We start from the raw sequence: 16,375 nt of genomic DNA, 5'->3' as shown, positions 1-16,375 counted from the left end.
AGAAGAGAATGAATGGACCATGTGCTATCTGCCAGCAGACGTTATCACTTCACTTACCTCTGGCAGTAGCTGAAAGGAGCAGGTCCGCTTACGTAACTAAGATGAGTTGTTACTTTAGGCCACGAGTTACTAATTTTTTGTAGTACTACTTTTTTGACGTCTTTGCAGAGGTCAGGGATGGAGCTAGTGTCTTCCATTGCAGTTTACTGGTAATTTAGGGACAAAGCAAATTTGGCATCTGCCTTGAGAGAGGGGATTTCCAACACAGCACTGGCTCTGTGACTGTCAGGCAGGTCTTGACTGATCCTTCTCCTAGGAATGCTTTCCATGCATTTTACATGATCTCTGACAGGTCACCACCCGCATAAGTAAAAGATGTAGGTGCCAGTTATTTTCAGGAAGAAGATATGCCTGGAAGCATGATCCTTCTGGAGCTCCCTCCATCCAGGCTAAGCCACAGTACCCCGTGGTTCAAGTGCTGAACCAGGAATCAGTGCATTTGTTTTTTATTCTGGCATGGAGAGCGACAGCCTGTGTATTCAGGGGACTGTGAATACTGCAGGCTTTTCCATGACACTGTTTAAAGATGGAGGCTGCTCTTGTTTTGATTCTCGCCTGATTTAATTATATTTGCTTTTTCTCTTTTTATTTCAGTTGTGATTCCAAAGAGCCCTTTACCTGCCTCCGAAGTAAACTCGGAGAAACCTAGCATGCACAGTAGCACAAAGACTGTTTTGGGGCATCAACAAGGGCAAAGGCGTCGCAAAACAGGGAAGAAGCGTGGTCGAACGACCAAAGCACTAATCCATCACCCCATGCCTACACCCTCCAAGTCAGTGGAGCCTTTGAAATTCCCCAGAAAGAGAGGCCCAAAGCCTGGCAGTAAGGTAAAAGCTGATGCTGATACAGGCGGGTGAAAAGCAAGTGCTGCAAGTTCTGCCATGGGATGGTGCATGCGTGTGTTTGTGCACGTTTGTCTCAGCCTTTGGCTATCTAACTGCAGCAACTAGGAGCCCAAAGGGGTATAAGGGGCTGGGAATATCCCTTAGAGTCCAGCCTGAGAGTCGTAGAGAAAGTCTGTGTCTAAAAGATCATTTCCATCAAGAAGCTGTGTCTTTGGAGCTGCATTAGCTGTGGAGTAGCATGGCAGATGCTGTGGTCATGACAGGATGGCCAAACAGTGGAATATTACCTTTTCTGTCCATCATATGTATCTAATCTAAGTCAAGCAGAGGTGCAGGTCTCAGCCTTGTTATTTTTTCAGGATCGTGGTTTATAAAATATACACATACTGATTGTGTAGGTTCCCAAGACTCCCCATCATCACCATCAGAAATGTGTCATGTTCCACAGTGCCTTGTCTGTTGGATGCAGAGAAGAGAGTGTAGTGATCATGAGTGGTAAAGGAGAACGGGGGTAAAAGGAGACATATCCTCATCTTTTTCTGCAGAGGAAACCTAGGACATTGCTGAATCCAGCACCCACATCTCCAACAACCAGTACCCCAGAACCAGATACAAGCACTGTGCCCCAAGACGCTGCTACAATCCCCAGCTCTGCTATGCAGGCTCCCACAGGTAAGGGTATTGAATCACATTCTTGAAAAGATGATACAGTTAGAAGCTACATCATTCAGAAAGTGACACTTCAAGATACTCCCTTTTCTTCATAAACCAGCAAGCATTGCAACTCCAGAAACGAAAGAGTGACTTAATTCAGAGAGTGGCTAGAGGAAAAGAGACATGCAAGTTCTGATCACCTGTTCTTTTATCTCTTTTTCTGTATCAGAAATATGGAGTCATAGGAAGGTAGCAAGTCCATTTGGTCAGTACAGAGACCTCTTTCCCTGAGTTACCATGCACATGTTAGTGACTCAAAAGCTCTGGAAGGGGAATTCTTGTGACTCATCGTGCCCAGAGTCAGTGTTGTGTGCAACACCTCTCTTATGAGACCGAGTACCAGATCTCTCAAATCATTCCAGAAACAGTTGCTGAAGCTACAGCAAGATTCAGAATAACTCCTGCTGAATGACAATGGAAAATGGTCTGTTCAACTTTAGGCAGGATATCAAGACAACCAAAATAACTGAGAAGAGGGAACAGGAAGGGTGTAGGAGCATTATATGCTCTGCTACAGCTTTGAGATTTAGCTGAAGATAAATCTGGGAAGGAAAGTCTAATGCAAACCTGCATTTTATATGTTCTATCAAGCAATGAATATGGGCTAAACTCTCTGTTTCCTCAGAACGTAATTGGCCAATTTTTAGAGGAACCAAAAGAGCTCAATTTCCCCAAACTCTAGGAGAGTCTGTGAAAAGTGGATGCTCCTTCAGCACCTTTGAACATCCCAGCCATGCTTCCTGGCTGTCAGGGGAACCACATTGCAACCTACCTTTGGGAGCCTGAGCACTGGGGAAAGAACAGGAAAAATAGTAGCAGCTTGGAAGGTGAGTGTGAGCCAGGCAGTTTTTGGAGATGATTCCCTTCTAAATGGGACCCTGTTGCTAGGTTGCAGACAGGCACTCATGATGAATCCCCTGTGTGAGTGGTTTGACAGTCTTAAAACCTGAGCATCTCTCAGGTTGTCTTTTAGGCATCCGTTTCTTGCTTTCTTGAGTGGGTTAATGGCAAACATATCTCTCATCTTGGCAGTTTGCATTTACTTGAACAAGAACGGCAGCACTGGGCCCCATCTAGACAAGAAGAAAGTTCAGCAGCTGCCTGACCATTTTGGACCAGCTCGGGCTTCTGTTGTCCTGCAGCAGGCAGTGCAGGCCTGCATTGATTGCGCTTATCATCAGAAAATCGTCTTTTCCTTCTTAAAACAAGGCCACGGGGGAGAGGTCATCTCAGGTGAGAACTGGCCTACAGTACTTTGCCTTCAGAGGTATCATAGCAAGGATTATCTCATTGGAAGCTGTGTCTTCTGAAGCTTTATATAATCACGGGCCATGAGCAGACAGAAGATTTCTGTCTTCTCGTTCTTACCAAACGTTTGTGTCAGTGAAGCAACAACTAACGGGTGACTCAGAGCAAAGTGTTCCTGGTAGTATGTCCTCCAGGCACAGCTGCTGGAGAAAGCAATATGCAGCCTTTGTCTTAGCCTGGGGAGCATTATACTTCACCTGTCATCCCCCCAGGATTGTCTGAACCCCCAAGAGGAAACAGAAAGGGTGGGAATTTCAGAACGTCTAATGAAAAGAAATGCCCTAAAGCTTCTTCTCCCCTTTCCCTGAGTTTTAATTGTACTTTTAAGCCCATGTTTACCCAGATGCTGGGAGTACAGGCCCCTCCTTGAATGCCTTTCCATTGCCTTTAACAGAGCTTCCCAGACACTGCAAACTCATACCTAATATTGGGTGCAGCAGACTGGTTTTAGCCTGTCCCAGGGAAGTGAGCTCACCAGCGTTCAGCCAGCGGAAGGCAGTGGCTTTTGTTTGCTCTAGTCTAGACCAGTGATGCTGAGATACAGAAGCTGGCTGTGCAGCCCTGGGCGTAGTCTCCTGCCTTTGCTGGGGGTTTACGTGTTGGGCTCTGTTTGTTTCTGTCTCCAGCTGTGTTTGATCGGGAACAGCACACTCTGAACCTGCCAGCAGTAAACAGTATCACCTACGTCCTCCGCTTCCTGGAGAAACTCTGCCACAATCTTCGCAGTGACAACCTCTTTGGGAACCAGCCTTTCACTCAGAACAGCCACATGCAGCGCTCACACGAGTACGACCACGACAGGTATCTACCAGGTAGGAGCTGGGGCGGGGGTGGTATTATAGGGACCCCAGATGCTCCATGTCTTAACTCAGATTTTATCCTTTATCTCAGGAGGCAGGAGTGTGTTTTCCAGAGCCCTCTCTGTAGAGTTCATTGCACAACACCCAGTGTCATGCACGTGCCCTCAGGGATCTTTTTGCTCAGAATTCAAGATGCTGTATTTTTTGCCTGTCAGTCTGATTTCCATCTGTGCCTGTAGGTTTCCGCTCATCCGTGCTGTCTCACTGTCTTTCCTTCTATCCTCACTGTCCCCCGGTGCTTCCCACTTCCTGTAATCTGATTATAGTGACTTCATCCAGTTAGGAATTAAGGTGAAAATCTCTGCATAAGAAACAGAAGAGTGATAACCTGCAGCAGGTAAAATATAATTAGAAATTTAATTAACTCCTACTAGAGCGATTTCCATCATTGCTATGAATGTGATGCCAGCAGACAGCACACCTAGCCCTCAGTGAAAGCAAGGAAGCTCAGCCTTTTTAGGGGTGGGAACACACTGCAAGTATCTGAGGCATATGCGGCTTTGTTTTTCTTGGCATGGCTAAGGCTCCACAGTGTTGAAGCAACACGCCCCTGGCAAGATAGCTCATGCCACGATGCAGATCATCAGGTTGCAAAATCTTTGTTAAGCAAAGGCGCTAGAAACCAAAAAGACAAACAGTTGTCCCCCAGGACTAGGTAGTGGCAACAAACCCTGGGGCAGTACCTGCCTACCTGGAGCTGGCTGTGTGGCTTGGGGGAGACTACTCCTATAGGAATTCCAGTCATGGAGAGGACAAAAATCTGCACCCTCTTTACATTCTGATCTGCTGTCCTATCTTACTTCCTCCGCTATCTTTCTGCCCCTAGAGTCAGAAAATAGCTCTGTTCTGCTGTTTGAGGTCTCTCCAAAGTTAACCTTCTGGATAATTGTGGCTTGCAAAGCAAGAATCTCTAGTGTGAAAGGATAGGCCCTTAAAAAGAACCATTTAAGGAGAAGTTGCTAAGTGTGAGGCTTGGGGGCAACAATCTAATGCCACTTTGCCTCACTTGCACCTTGCTGTGCTCTGCTTCTCAGCCTCTCTCCTCTCCCTTCCCACCCTTTCATCCCTACGCTTCTCAGGAACCATCAAGGAAGGATGCTGAAGCCAGCAGTGTGTCAGGGCCAGGCTGGAGTTCAAAGCAACCCTGTTAAGGGGAAGGGTTTAGCAACAGCGTAAAGAGCATGTGCATCTCTGACTGTCCTGTGCTTCCTCCATGGCTGATCAGCTGCCTGCAAGCTGAGGCTAAGCAGAGCCATGCTAGAGCTAGCATGTGGCTCAACTGGGAGTGAGCAATGCCAGGAGCAGAAAGCTTTGTTTTGGGGAAGAAGAGGGGAAGCAGTTTGCCTGCTGTGGCACATACAAGAACAGCATAACTAGAAATTGCCAAGACTCTAGGTAATCCCCAAGTGGATTACCACTCTAGGTAATCCCCAGTTAGAAGGAATCCCCATGTCCCAGTGTGAAACTACCCTGCCATCGTGAGAAGGAGCAAAACTGGAATGTGCAAAAGAGGACCCGACGTCTGGGCATGGTAGCAGTCTTGGATGGAGAGGGGTCCTGTAGCCCACACACAGGTTCACTAGCCACCGTGGGATGCTTATTGTGTCTGTTCCAAGGGCTCGGCTGCATGGCAGGGTGAAGCAGTAGAAAGAGCAGGGCGAGAGTTGCAGAGAAACTTAGGCAGGGCACCAAATAAGACACGATGTCAAGGTCTGCCTATCCTGAACTCCTTGTTTGGGTGTTTCTAGGAGTTAAAGAAAGATTAACCACAGTCCAGAGGAGTGGTAACACCTAGTTCTGTAGTTCACAGTGGTGCCTCAGAGACTGTTGGGGATCTAGTCGTTCTGACATCTTTCTCAAGCACCTGAAAGAAGATGATAAACATTGTTATCCACACATGACAGTGACATCATCTGGTGAGGGCAAAGAAACAGTACGAATAAGTTTGAGGGGTTGGAGCTGGTCATGGAAGGAGGAGGATGCAGTTTTACATCAGCTTAAATCAAACCAAGTCAGGGCCACCACGGTCTCACCTTCAACTCCATGTTCCCTGCCTTGTCTCCTGTATGGCACAGGTGCTTATGTGCCTGAATAGGGCTGATTCTTCCAGAAAGTCATCATTTATTGATTAGAACTGGCAACTGGTCTCAGTTCCCAGAACAAGCTCACTTAACTGCTACAGGAGCACCACTGTAGATACAATGGAGAAGTCATGGATATGCTTGGGGCAGGACAAATGTAGGTCTGCAGATGCTCTTAAATCAGATAGTACTGCTGTAGAACTGCATCATGATATGCAGTCTTGATAAAGCACCTTCATGCAAATAAGGGGATATAAACCAATACATCAGGAAACAGCAGATTTGCAAGAAGTTGCTGTGAATAGGAAAGGAGCTGGGCTGTGGAATGTTGTGAAAGGGTAGATCCAATCTGGAGCCAGCTGAAAACATAGGAATGGAAGGACCTTCTGAGTTACTGAGTCCAGCATCCTGTTTTTAAAAGTGCCACAGCATACAATATTACGTTAATAAACTCTGAGTCCTGTGTCAAATCAGTTGGGTTTTTTGCTCTTCCCCTAGAGGCTGTTCCAAGGTTTTCTGTTCTAATAGCAGGGGCTATTTTGCAATTTCTGTCAAAAATTTATTGTTGGGCAACTTGATATCCATTTCTCCCTGTCTTAACGCATTGTCCTCTAGCTTAATATGGTTCTCTTCCTTCTGGAAGTAGCTGGATATCCTTCAGGGGAGCTGCCTTTTCATCTGTTCTGGTAAGAAAGGCTCTCCTGATCATCTCAGTTGTTCTTCCTGCAACAAGCTATTTTGAATTAAACTTTGATGAAGTGAGCAGAGTGCTGCACAGCACTCCAGGGAAGAGCTGATGAGGACCTTGTGCCACAGCACTAGTGCCTCTGTCTTCAAAAGAAATCTCCCTGGAAGCCCCTTTTTATAGCTGTGTCGTTATAGCAGCTGATAATCGTCCTGTCTTGGTAGTGTATCCTGTTCTTCTCCTCTGTTATTTTCAACTGCAAGTTCCCATCTCATAGGACAATGCTGCTACTAATTTCAAGTGCAAGTCTGCATTTTGCGTTGCTGAATTTACCTCCGTTCTGGTGCTCCATTCTTTAAGTTCTTTCCCTGTATTATCAAATCCTACGGTATCTGGCCTGACTTTGGAAGGCATCAGCAGATTTCGTCAGTGCATCTCTAAAATTTGTGCCCAAGTCATTGTTAAAAGTTACTAAATGACACTGAGCTCAAGAATGATCCTCAGGAAAATTTGCTGATGATTGGTCTCCAGCCTCATGTTCTTCCTTAATGCTCTGTCAGTTGCCTTTCCATTCAAATCAGATATCTGTTCACATAACAGTTCTTCTGCTAATCCTCATGTTCTCTGTCTCAGCTGGTGGTTTTCCATACCACATGCCTTGCTGAATTCCAGGTGAATGAGATCACCACACTTCCTTTGTCTGGTAAATCAGTTATTTTTCCTTGATAAGGAAGCTATTGGATTAGTCACCTTTGAACACATACCGCAGTGTAGGCCGTGTGCTCTTAACTGCCATATTTTACTTATCCTTTCATTCAAAACCTCTTTTAAATCTTACATACTGCTGAGGCCAGACGTGGACGTTTAGTTGCCTCGATCACTTTTTTCCCCTTTCTTTTTAAAACGTTAGCACTGTGTTTCCAGTCATACCAGTCATGAGTGGTGTTTCACTTAGATTTGTTAGAATTTGATTTCGTGTATGCTTTCTAAGTTATGTGTCTGTTTCCTCCTGCACGCTTAGGTCCCAAGTTCAGTTATTTGCTTTTTATTTCTTACTCAAAGGTGTGTGGTTTTGTTCCTTTTCCCCTGTTCTCATTATCCTTTGGGCCTTGTCCTTGTGTTCAGCATTACTGCGACTGAAAACAAAGCAAAGGGTGTGATTTGTTTGACTGAATATGGGTGGATGTCACGGAGGCATCTACATCTCAGCTGGTCACCCTAGCCTGCCTCTGCAGTCAGGGAGATGGTACCAGCGCAGTTAGTGCAAGTTATAGCATCCTAAAGTGGGTGCCCTTATTTGATGAGATGAGCAAACTTCCATAAACCTAGACATGGGCAGATGTACCGCTCTTCCTCCCTGCTAACCTCTTGAGTTAGGTGAGGTGAAGCATGCCCCAAAGCTGTCCCATAATTTGCAGACAAGCTTTTTTTTCTTATTTTTTTCTTCTTGTTATTTTTTTTTTTACTTGTCCGTACTGCACAGTAACCTCTACTTCTTTTCTCATTCACTTGTTACTTCTGTAGCTGAGGATTCAGTGCTGTCTTTTCCTTTGCACGGTCAAAAGACAAACTGAGTCAAAAGTTCACTTTATCACTGTACTTGTGCTCCGAAGTATAGGTCCCCTTGCTGTGTAGTCCTTTTCATTTCCAGCAAATGATCTGCTTGTTCTTCATAGCCTTCTATATTTATCCAATTAGATTTGGAGTCCTTTCCTCCTATATCTTCCTCTCGTGTAGATACGAATTCATGATTTTTATGGCGTCTTTTGAACTGAAGATATTCTCTTTTTTTCAATGTTCTATACGCTGACCACTGAGTCCAGCTCTAGGTATTAATCCATTTCCTTATTTTCTTAAAATCAGGCCTTTAAAATCAGAAACCTTCGTTACAAACCCACTTTTGGTTTAACCTTTCATTAATTTGCAATGGCTTAACTTACAATTCCTTGAATTATGTTCTACAACCTGACCTTCTGTATTTGCATTACTCACAAAAGCAAATAATTTAAAAAAACAACCCGGAACAAAACCACAAAGACTCTTTAAAAAGCATCACCTTTTGTTGTGGTTCAGTGACTGTTTGGTGAAGGAATTCATTCTCTTTTACATGTAGAGATATCCAGGGACGTTTCTAACAGTATTTGTTTCTGATCTCTATCTGGACAATAAACGTTTCTTACAGTGAATTGTCCTGAGGACGGTATTGACCTGGCTAATAATATTACAGTGATTTCTCTTCACACCTGTATGGAGTCATGGGCCCTGCAGACAAGTCGCAGCTTTCTCTCAGTAAAAGGAGCTTTCCTTTCCTTTCCCAAGATCAATTTTGATGAAAATGAATACTATTTTCTACTTTTTTATTTCTCTTTAGTCAGCTGAATTATGACTGTCTGATGCTTCCCAACAATCTTTACCTTTGTTTCTTTGTTCAGCGTAACTCGTCTCCTTTGGTGTCCCGTCATAATTGCTCTTCACCATATTTCTGTTATCCCCATTCCTGCCCTGCACCAGCAGTTCAGCTTCCTCTGTGCTGCTGTCAGGCTCCTGGCATTTGTCTATAAGCATTTCCGTTCTTTCTGCAAGCAGTGTCCACACACACGTTCACATGGCAGGTTCGCATGCTCCTCTTGTGCTTGGGGCTGCTGAAAGGGGCCAGCAAGGAATGCTCATGGCCCATGTGCACATGCAGGCTGCATGTGGGCTGCAGGGCTCAGGAAACACCGGTTACAGATAAATAACCTCTTCATTGCTTCTTATTTGACCATACCTTATCCTACCTCCGGATAAGACATGGTCCTACTGCCAACTGTATCGCTTTGCTGGCTTCTGTTCCCAGCCGCCTTAGCACTTTCATTCTCTGTGTTCATCCATCCACTGATATTTTGTGTTCAGTGTTTATTCATCTGTAAAGAGGCATGTCACAGCCCAGCCTGATGTATATAGTGTTGAAATAACTGTGCTTCGACTGTTGCATACAATGCAGAGAACCTCATCATTGGAAAGCATTTGGAAAAGAGCAGCAGTGACAGCTGGGAAGCTTGAGGGATCCATTTAGGGGGGAGATTAAAAATTCAAGTACAATTTAACCGAGCATTGTGTATGTCATAGAGTATTTGCAAATTGTCTAAAGGTTATGAATATGTGAAAGGTGAGGAGAGTGAGGAGAAGCAGGAATTGTGTGGGATGAGCCAAGGGGTAGAATTAGGAGAAATGGGATTAAGTTAACCAAGGGAGATGTTGGGTGAAGTATGGCAAACAGTGACTAAGATTCTTTGTTAGGTTTATTCCCACCCTTTTATGCCTAATAAAAATTGCAAAGCAAAATATAAAATGTTAAGCACTGACAGATGTAGTTGGGTTGTAGTATTAACAGGCTGTTAACAGGCTGGGGGTGGATGCGAGTCTGAAATGGCTCTGGCAGGACTGACTTTTCCCAGAAAGTCTCCACTCTTAAATAGGGCTTGTTCTCTTTTCCTAGACAGAAGCAGTTCGTTAGACGGCACTCTGCAGGGACCAGGCCGGGGTACAAAGCGATATTCCCAAGATTCCCCTCCATACAGTGCTCCTCTCTCCCCCAAGTTACCAAAGAATGACCGTCACCCTTTGGAAGGTGAGCACAGCATCTCTTCCCAAAGCTGGCTGTTTATAGTGACTTGTAATGGATATAGCAGAATTAGATTTGCCATGGCAAATTAAGCCGTGGGTTTAGGAAGTCTGCTTTTCTTTGTCCCTGGCATGAGTCAGTGCTTGATGTTTCAGAAGGAATTGACGAAAGTATACACTGAGGCAGGTACACAAACCAGTGGTGTAAGGCATGTGGAATGCATTCAGAATTCTTTCTAATCCCGATAGTGATTCATCTAATACCATGAAATCTAATACATAAATCCATATTTTAGCTTCCATTGTTTGAATGGTATTGATGGTCATAAAAGTATCCAGGTGCTTCAGTCAGTCTCCCCCTGAATTTTCCCATGATCATTTGCTGCAGTGTGTTCTACAGATGCTGATCTACAGGGAACCTGCTGCCCTTTCCCAGGATCCCATCTTGTTCCTTGCAGTCCTTGCCAAATAGCACAGCATTTTAGCCTTTTTCTAGTATACCCATCACCAGCTAAACCAAACTACAGCTTGGCTCCTAGAGTGCTACTGCTTTCTGCAGTGCCCGGCAAGTAACGCTAGGGCAGATACGCTGTGCCATGTCCTCAGAAGTAATTGCAGGAATGTGCTCTTTGGTATGTGGTCCATAGATTTCATATGCACATGTGTATAAGTAAATGGGAGATTTCCAGGGAGTCCAGGTAATTGAAAGACTTTTGAGCCTGAGGAGGAGCCTTCAGTAAATACCCTTCCACTTTCCCTTTTGTTTTGAACTGTAAACACTCTGTAATGTAGGACTAGTGCTTTAACCATACAAAAAGCCTTTTCATAGACTGTGAAATCAGCCAAGCTGCTAGTCACAGAATCGTTTAGGTTGGAAGGGACCTCTGGAGATCATCTAGTCCAACCTCCCTGCTCCAGCAGGGTCCTCTAGAGCATATTGCCCAGAATCACATCCAGACGGGTTTTGAATACCTCCAGCGAAGGAGACTCCACTACCTCTCTGGGCAACCTCTTCCAATGCTCTGTCACCCTCACAGTGAAGAAGTTTTTTCTCAGGTTCAGATGGAACTTCCTGTGGTTCAGTTTGTGACCGTTGCCTCTTGTCCTGTTGCTGGGCACCACGGAGAAGAGGCTGGCCTCATCCTCTCGACACTCCCCCTTCAGATACTTGTACACGTTGATGAGATCCCCTCTCAGTCTTCTCTTCTCCAGGCTGAACAGTGGCAGCTCCCTCAGTCTTTCTTCATGGGAGAGATGCTCCAGTCCCCTCATCATCTTTGTAGGCCTCCGCTGGACTCTCTCCAATAGTGCCATGTCTCTCTCGTACTGGGGAGCCCAGAACTGGACACAGGACTCCAGGTGGGGCCTCACCAGGGCTGAGGAGAGGGGCAGGATCACCTCCCTCCACCTGCTGGCAACACTCTGCCTGATGCACCCCAGCATCCCATTGGCCTTCTTGGCCACAAGGCCACACTGCTGGCTCATGTTTAACTTGTTGTCCACCAGCACTCCCAGGTCCTTCTCTGCAGAGCTGCTTCCCAGCAGGTCAACCCCCAGCCTGTACTGCTGCATGGGGTTATTCCTCTCCAGATGCAGGACCCTGCACTTGCCTTTGTTGAACTTCAGGAGGTTCCTCTCCGCCCACCTCTCCAGTCTGTCCAGGTCCCTCTGAATGGCAGCACAGCCTTCTGGTGTGTCAGCCACTGCCCCCAGTTTAGTATCATCAGCAAACTTGCTGGGGGTGCACTCTGTCCTTTCCTCCAGGTCATTGATGAATATATTGAACAAGACTGGACCCAGTACTGACCCCTGGGGGATACCGCTAGCTACAGGCCTCCCACTAGACTCCACGCTGCTGACCACAACCCTTTGAGCTCTGCCATCCAGCCAGTTCTCAAGCCACCTCACCGTCCACTCATCCAGCCCACGCTTCCTGAGCTTGCCTGTGAGGATGTGATGGGAGACAGTGTCCAAAGCCTTGCTGAAGTCCAGGGAGACAACATCCACTGCCCTCCCCTCATCTCCCCAGCCAGTCATTCCAGCAGAGAAGGCTCTCAGATTGGTCAAGCATGATTTCCCCTTGGTGAATCCATGCTGACTACTCCTGATCGCCTTCTTGTCCTCCACATGCTTAGTGAGGACCTCCAGGATGAGCTGTTCCATCACCTTTCCAGGGATGGAGGTGAGGCTGACAGGCCCGTAGTTCCCTGGCTCCTCCTTCTTGCCCTTTTGGAAGGCTGGCGTGACATTGGCTTTCTTCCAGTCCTCAGGCACCTCTCCTGTTCTCCAGGACCTTGCCAAGATGATGGAGAGTGGCCTAGCAAGAACATCCGCCAGCTCCCTCAGCTCTCGTGGGTGTATCCCATTGGGGCCCATGGATTTATGGATGTGAGGTTTGGACAAAAGATCTCTAACGCGATCCTCCTCCACCAAGGGAGAGTCTTCCCTTCTCCAGCCTTCCTCTCATGTCTCCAGGGTCTGGGATTCCTGAGGGCTGGCCTTAGCAGTAAAGGCTGAAGCAAAGAAGGCATTCAGCAACTCTGCCTTCTCTATATCCTTTGTTACCAGGGCACCTGCCCCATTCAGCAGCGGGCCCACGTTTTCCCTAGTCTTCCTTTTGCTATTGATATATTTGAAGAACTCCTTCTAGTCTCGTTTCTTTGTAATATGTTACTGAAAAAAATTGCTGGAGACTGTTACTTGATGAGTGTTCAGTGGCTTTGTGTTCTGTTACTGTCTTGATAAATCCACTGTTTCCCTCTTTCTTACTGAGTTTGCTGGACTTGCATTGTTGATCCCAGATTTGAGAGTGAACAGCCTCCCATGTGCTATAACGTAATTTTAGTCTCCATCACTCGCCATTGTCCTGTGTTCTCCAGTATTACTTACCCAGTATCTAGTCATAGAGAGAGAGTGAATTTGCACCTTGTGATGGACAGAACCCGTTGGCCTTTAGAATCTAAAACGATTAAAGTTGTGAGTTCGACGCATAGCCGATCTAAAGAATAAGGTGAACTGCCGAACTGTCTCACCTGTTCCAGTGTATTGACAAGTCAAGCATTGTTCCCTAATGCCCACACCATTTCTAACCTCTAGATACACTGTCTTTCTGATCTACTTGACGTTCTCCTCTAATATATCAACCACTGTACTTAGGTAATGACTAGAAAAACATGTCTGCTCCCACTCCATCGGCAGGTAGACGTGCAGTATTTTGCCTGTTCTTGAAGTTCAGTGGTGTGTTCTAAAGACTAAGATGCTTGGGTTAGGTGGTGGGTATGTTGGCCTCCCTGTATTGGCAGTGAAGAGAGAAAGGCTCTTATAGTAGGTAATTCTGAGTGGGAATCTCTGTTATGTTGTCTACAAGACTGATTCTTGGTCTACTTGAAAGTCTGTTCATTTATCTTTTGTCCTTTGAATGGGACATGTCATGCAGATACCCAGATTGCTCCAGCCTCTTTTGTGAAAGTAGAGACAAGTGGGCAGAAGTAGAGCCTTCATATGAGGGTCAAGATGCTGTTGTATTCTGAACTTCGTACAGCATCTTGGTCTTAGTCTGTTCTTGGACCTGGCAGGAAGTGTACAGGGAAGGGAGAAATGAGGTGCAGTTCCAAAGAGCTTCTAGAAATTCATTTTTATCCCACAACCCATCAGCTAAAAGGCTGTTCTTCCTCCTTCACCATGAAATTTAAGTATAGGCAGAAACATTTGTTTTTGAGTGGATGTATTTTAACAATATGAGCCTGAAATACTCAGACATTCAATATTTCTTGAGCAAGGAGGTATGACTTCTCATGGTGGTAAACTCCCTCAGCAGAGCATATACTGGTTTCACAGGTGTGACAGACTACAATACCTCAAAAGCTTCCACTGTGCCAAATGGAAGGCAGTGAGGAGCCATAGGTGCCCTTCACAAGAAGTCAGTTATGTAGCTTTTTGCTAAAAAGCTGCAGTTCCAGCACAGTGGGAACCTGCTTTTCAACGACTATAATTTGTTGGAAGCACTAGGTATTCGGTAGTTGTGCAAAGCAGATTTATGCTTGTGGCCAAACTCCATGTTTTAGCAGTAAAACTGCACTCTAGAATCCGTAGGACTATTTGTTTAGTTAAACTTTGTCTGATTATCTCTTCTTTGCCTCTCCACCACTAATCTTGGCCTGTTTTCCTGCAATACTCCAAACGCAGGGCTGTATTTAAAACTAGCAATCTGTATAGGAAAACATGCCTAAGAATTAACCACGTCCTCCTCACTCCAAAGCTGTTTATCAAGAGTGAGAGAATTCTGAATATAGCCCTGAAAGCAGTCTGTGTGCTGCCGCTGTAAGAAGCACAATGTCTTCTGCCACAGATCATTCACAGATCTAGTCATCATTCTCCTCCGGCCTTATTTCTCTCTCCCCTCTTTGTCAGGGTCATTCGCTCAAGCGGTTCTCTGTGTATTTGTATTTAAAAAAAAATCCTAGAGCTCTCTTGCACCGACTTTGCTGAAAAGCCTCCAGTTCTGCTGTAATATTTACTGCAGTGCCTAGCAGGCACTGCAGTAACAGGAGACAGGTAATCTGAGGATGAACATGCAGCTTTAATTCTGCCCCTTAAGCAAAAAAAAAAGAAGTGCTCCCTAGATGCTTGGCTTCATACTGTTCTTTGGATGTACAGTCATAAGCACATGTAAGAAAACGATCACGTTTTTCAAGAATGCATCGTAGTGCATTCAGATCAGAAAGATGACAGTATGTTAAACTTTGGGTTAAGTATGTTCTGAGGGTGATGTCTGGATCCTTTAGTGTTGTACTGATGTGAACCTGTGCGTTGCTTTCCCTGAGGTCTCCCAGCCTCCCAAGCTGTAGTCTTTGCTAGCTGAGCTCAGAAGTTCACAGAATCACAGAACGGTTGGGATTGTGAGTAGCCATAGGTGCCCTTCACAAGAAGTCAGAAAGATGAGGAGGGGATTTCCCTTCGTGCATTGTTTCTCTTCTTACAGCTAGTGTCACTTACGTAGCCTTTTGCTAAAAAGCTGCAGTACCAGTACAGTGGGAACCTGCTTTTCAACAACTATAATTTGTTGGGAACAGTGGGTGTTCAGTAGTCGTGCAAATATGCTTGTGGCCAAACTCCATGTTTTAGCAGTAAAACTGCACTCTTGAATCCCTTACCAGTTTGAGTTCTAGGTCGGCTTTAGCTCTCCTAACCCCAGCGAGGTATGCTCAGATTGTGTTTTATATTCCTCATGGGTAACTTGTCCCTGATTTCCCTTCTTGTACACTTCCTTTTTATGTCCAAGTTTAGTCAGGAGCTTCTTGTTCATCCATGTGGCCTCCTGCCACCTTTGCTTGATTTCCTGCTTGTTGGGATGGGCCGTTCTTGAGCTTGGAGGAGGTGATCTTTGAATATCAACCAGCTCTGTTGAACCCCTATTCCCTCCAGGGCCATATCCCATGGGATTCTTCCAAGCAGGTCCCTGAACAGGCCAAAGGCTGTTCTCCTGAAATTCAAGGTTGTGATCTTGCTTTTTGCCCTGCTCTGTCCTGTTAGGATCCTGAATTGATGGTTGCTGCAGCCAAGGCTGCCCCGACCTTCACACGTCTGACCAGTTCTTCCTTGTTTGTAAGTATGAGGTCCAGCAGAGCGTGTCTCCTCATCAGCTCCTCGATCACCCATATCAAAAAGTTGTCACCAATGCGCTCCAGAAACCTGGATTGCTTGTGCCCTGCCGTGTTGTCCCTCCAGCAGACAACAGGGTGCCTTAAGTCCGCCGTGAGGACGAAGGCCTGTGAACGTGGAGCTTCTTCCAATTATCTGAGGAAGGCCTCACTACTACTACTTTCTAATCAGGTGGCCTGTAGCAGACACTCACCACAACGTCACCTGTGCTAGTCTGCCAGCTAATCCTAACCTATAAGCTCTCAGCTGGCCTCTCACCTGTCGCCAGGCAGAGCTCCATGCATTCCTACTGCTCTCTCACGTAAAGGGCAACTCCCCCGCCTTGCCTTCCTGGCCTGTCCTTCCTAAAGAGCCTATATCCATCCATCACAGTACTTCACAGTACTCAAGTTCTGAGAGCTATGCCACCATGCCTCCATGATTCCTTTTGCAGGCACAAATCCTCTTATGAAGCTTTGCTGTATTTTCATTATCAGTTGGATGTGCATACCTCTTATGAAGCTTTGATGTATTTTCATTATCAGTTGGACATGCATATTTTTCTGACCCAGCAAATCT

The 16,375-nt window shown here is 45.8% G+C and overlaps 1 protein-coding gene across 8 annotated transcripts in view; it reads left to right on the top strand.

Moving 5' to 3' along the window:
- SCMH1 (Scm polycomb group protein homolog 1) overlaps positions 1–16,375 on the top strand; it is an 86,752-nt gene that overhangs the window by 61,585 nt on the left and 8,792 nt on the right. For 6 of the 8 annotated variants that reach the window (XR_011136001.1, XM_068917368.1, XM_068917369.1 and 3 more), the window contains 5 exons: positions 655–887; positions 1,451–1,577; positions 2,652–2,852; positions 3,554–3,739; positions 10,032–10,163. Coding sequence is in view for 7 of the 8 variants with exons in the window: in XM_068917368.1 (XP_068773469.1) it covers positions 655–887; positions 1,451–1,577; positions 2,652–2,852; positions 3,554–3,739; positions 10,032–10,163 (879 nt within the window). In the remaining variant the exon portion in view is untranslated. The remainder of the gene's footprint in view (positions 1–654; positions 888–1,450; positions 1,578–2,651; positions 2,853–3,553; positions 3,740–10,031; positions 10,164–16,375) is intronic. The other 2 variants (XM_068917373.1, XM_068917374.1) reach the window with 2 other exon arrangements.

This window comes from Struthio camelus, chromosome 23 (assembly GCF_040807025.1).
Source record: "Struthio camelus isolate bStrCam1 chromosome 23, bStrCam1.hap1, whole genome shotgun sequence".
NCBI classification, from domain to species: Eukaryota; Metazoa; Chordata; class Aves; order Struthioniformes; family Struthionidae; genus Struthio; species Struthio camelus.
Note: the sequence above shows the minus strand (reverse complement) of the source record. Positions and strands in the feature narration are given on the sequence as shown.